Below are 4,044 nucleotides of genomic sequence, written 5' to 3'. Positions count from 1 at the left end.
TAGGTTCGCTTTTAATAGGCTAAGTGGATGTGAAAAATATCAAAATGTGTTATTTTAATAGTTGATTCCTAACATTTGTAAGGTTTTAAATTTGGGTCTCAACGTATATTAAATTTTTGGAGTTGTTGGAAAATGTTATTATGATTATAATTATGATCACATCAGTTATCTTTACACGTAATTGTCTTGAATGTGAAAGTATTATGGAATTTTTGTACAGTGCAACATATCCCTATTTAAAATATTAACAGAGGTTGGAGCTTTATTTAACTACAAAAATAATTATACAGAATAACATAAGACACACCTCTACTACCCTTGCTTATTTACAACTTAGGAACCATTACACACCTTTCCTAATTAAGTCTTAAGATGCTGAACCAAAGAGCTACAACCACAACATGACAAGCCAAACATATACCCTTATACATATCTATATGTACAAAAACTAAACAAAAATTGACACTGCAAAGTGATACCCAAAGGGAAACATCATTTTTCAGTCATAAAGGGATGCAGCTCATATTTCAGACATCAAAAGGAGATTTAGGGCTTGATTTGTTCTGGCTTGTCTTCTCATACGCATCTGAGGTCGACCTTCTTCGAAACCGAAAGGGCTCCCTAGGTCCTTTTAAATGATATAAAAAATCACCATATTATATAGATATTATATATTATTACTTATTGCATAACAAATATAGTTATTAATAGTATGATATAAATGGATTCAGAACATCAAAATAATTATGTTACACTTCAGTAATAAACCTACTCATAAATAAATTAAACAGAATAAAAAAAAGACGATATTTGTGTGTTACGGAAACTTGATTGGTTTCAGATTATAAGGATACATTCAATTGGTAGCATATGGTTCAAGTGTTCAACCGTATAACCTGTATTCAAATTAATCTCTTACTATTTGGACGTACAACACACCATAGACAATATCTTTTACATTAATCTTCCTAGACTATATAAATATCTAGCTGTATTTAATAATAAGTGAAACTCATAGGGGATGTGTAAAGATATGAGTAATATAATGATGTATATTTTTATCTTAACTCATTATATATATTCTCTTACTAAATTATAATATTAATTCTCTTGCCCAGCAGAAAATAACATATTGTATTACTCAAATGAAAATGGGATAAGCACTGTAATGGCATATGATAACCAAACATGTTAATCATGTGTTTAAATAGTTGAGCATTTGTTAGTTGGTTAATTAGTTTGGTTAGGATAGTTAGCTTTTCTATCCTTTATATAAATGATTCAATGTAATTTTGATTTCAATCTATTCAATATTCAATAAATAATATTTTCTTCTTTCATCTTTCTTGATTCATCAAGAATCTTTTTCATGTCTCCTACCATTTTCACATGGTATCAGCGCAATAATTATTGTTTTGATCACTTCCGCTTATGCTTTTACCGTTCCAAGATTCAAGATAGAATCATCACCATGCATCAATCATCAAAGTAAGAAGAAGTTGGAGTTTGATCAAGGGAAATTCATCATCATATTTAGAACCCTAACCCTTAAACAAAGAACTCCTTCATTCTTTCTTCCTTTATGTTTTCTTCTTCCTTGATCCATTTGAGGTTAAATTCTCATCATATATATTGAAGAATGTTCAATCAAGTTTATATCATCAAGAATTAATAAGAAATATGACTATCAAGACTCATTTAAGAACTTCATCAAGAAGTAAAGTGCAACTCTTTTATTATTTCTAGCATCTCAGATAACATTCATTGCAGCTTAATAAAGAAGTTTTCATCTCTGGAATCATGTTTAGGTCTTGCGCACAAAGTGTCTATATCTGTTCCAAGGCCATGCATATATGATCCAAAAGTGAAAATCTTAGCATTTACTTCGTGCATCCGATGTTCATTGAGTCCTTTGACGCGACTAAAGGTTTTGATTTGTCAAAAAAGTCTTGGCTTTGGTGCACATACATTTTTTTCATATTCTTTATCATTTACCTCATATTATGTTTTTTTTTCTTTAATACTCTATTTTCTTTACAACTCTCTCATTAAACACATAATACTATGATGTGTATTTTACATTATTGAAGCAATATATTAGGATCAAGATTCAGATCCATTTTTTCTATTTCATCCATTAAGTGTCAGTATTGCTTTACATTCAGATTTCAAGATTGGAAGACGAAGATTCGCTCACCAGCAAGAGGAGGTATTAGAGTATATCATTGTGTTCAACATAATTATTTCAAGCTTGGAATGCTTAATACATTCCAGTTTGCGGGGAATGTTAAAATAGTTGAGTTTTTGTTAGTTGGTTAATTAGTTTAGTTAAGATAGTTAGTTTTTCTATCTTTTATATAAAAGATTCAATGTAATTTTGTTTTCAATCTATTCAATATTCAATAAATAATATTTTCTTCTTTCATCTTTCTTGATTCATCAAGAAATCTTTCCATCCAATGATTCAAATCGATTGATTCATCCATTAATTAATTAAAGATATAAAGTTAGAGGCCACCACAAAAGGATAACATTATCCCTATACACAATTCTAGACAACACGATCTACTCGTCTCTCACTCCACCTTTCCAGGAGATACTAGCCACTGGTGTATGTATATATTTCCTAACAAAAAACTGAGATATTTAGATATTTAATTACAGTTTTAAATTCAAGTTAGAATATAGTCTTACAAAGGTATTCTATTTCAGTCTTAAACTATAAATACGGTCCAACAGAAAATAAAATAAATATCTACCTTACCGGAAAATGGAGACACCGGAGGAGTAGATCCGGCTGGTGAAGCCGGAGCAGATGCAGTAGGACTCTGCAAGTAACCAGGCGGTTTCACGATCATGATACTACGTGTCACTCTCACCGCATCCTCCGTCGTATCCTCACCGTACGATCTCATGCTCCCTCCCTCTGTTTCTATTTAACCAAACATTACATCACACAATAAGTACATATTTTCATAACCAGTAACCTCTAAAAAAGACGATATTATTCCATTTACATACATAATAATAACTCATTTAATAGATCAATGCTCTTTCGTTGAAGTTATCATATAATATTTGTGAAGTTAAGTCCATGTTATAATTACGTAGCTCCGGGAAAATAGGACCAATACCCTTGGCGGAGGCAGATCGGAAAGCGAAGGTGTGGTGCTTTCGGAGCTTGCCTAGACCGTTCTCCGGCGGAGGGCCAGCGACGGTGTCATCCCACAAATGGTCGAGGAGGCCCATGTTCAAGAAAAGTAGGTTTTGGAGTGAGAAATGGATCATTGATATTTAACGATGGTGAAGGCGTTAAACATCGAATTCGTTGTGGGATTCAAAACGATCTACACCGTCGATTGGAATTGGATTTGGAGACTGTGACGTGGCATGTAATTCTGGAATTTGATAAAGATAAGGATCGATCTACATGTGGGCCTGATAATTGATACATGAACGTTGCGCACTATTTTTTTGACACTTGTAGAGTTGTCTAGTCACTCTAGTGTTTCTTTTACGGTGGATAATCCCCATTAAATTAAAATTTCTATCATTGGTATGAATAGATATTGTTGATATGAATTGATAGTGACATTACAATTTTTTTTTATTATGTCGAAAAAAGAAACAAAAAGCCACTAGAGCAAATGAGAGTCATAATCTTTCAATTCCTCTTAATAATTCATACTAACTTTAGATATGTAATTTGTTTTCATATTCTTTTCTTAGTAGATATGTTGAAGACGAGCATCATAATTACTCCTAAGCAGCCTACAAATACTATGAAATATACTACCAATGGGTTCCAAGTGGATTTGCATCTTCTTATTGAGATCATATCTATTGTCCTACTTTTTATACCACTCAATGTACCATTAACTTTGATTAGTTGAAAAATTATTTAAATTAAAATTGTAACTATTAAATATATTTCTGACCTATCACATCTCCTAACACATGGAGTGACATAAAGCTTTGGTACAATAGATATGGTCCCCTTCTCAATAATGATATATATAACTTTAAGGCAATTACTCTCCAAAG

General features: G+C 31.8%; 1 protein-coding gene across 2 annotated transcripts; it reads right to left on the bottom strand.

Moving 5' to 3' along the window:
• Positions 236-3,278, bottom strand: LOC109353402 (dormancy-associated protein homolog 3-like). 2 transcript variants are annotated; one of them, XM_019595658.1, is made up of 3 exons: positions 3,135-3,278; positions 2,760-2,932; positions 236-628 (listed from the first exon to the last, which is right to left on the bottom strand). In XM_019595658.1, exons 1-3 carry the CDS (start codon positions 3,247-3,249, stop codon positions 521-523), a joined length of 396 nt encoding a protein of 131 aa, XP_019451203.1. In that variant the 5' UTR covers positions 3,250-3,278; the 3' UTR covers positions 236-520. The 2 variants fall into 2 exon arrangements, with proteins under 2 accessions (XP_019451203.1, XP_019451204.1); XM_019595659.1 differs by having other exon boundaries at positions 245-628; positions 2,765-2,932; positions 3,135-3,275.

This window comes from Lupinus angustifolius, chromosome LG08 (genome assembly GCF_001865875.1).
Source record: "Lupinus angustifolius cultivar Tanjil chromosome LG08, LupAngTanjil_v1.0, whole genome shotgun sequence".
NCBI lineage: Eukaryota > Viridiplantae > Streptophyta > Magnoliopsida > Fabales > Fabaceae > Lupinus > Lupinus angustifolius.
The sequence above is the reverse complement of the archived record's forward strand: the minus strand, read 5'-3'. Positions and strand labels throughout refer to the sequence as shown.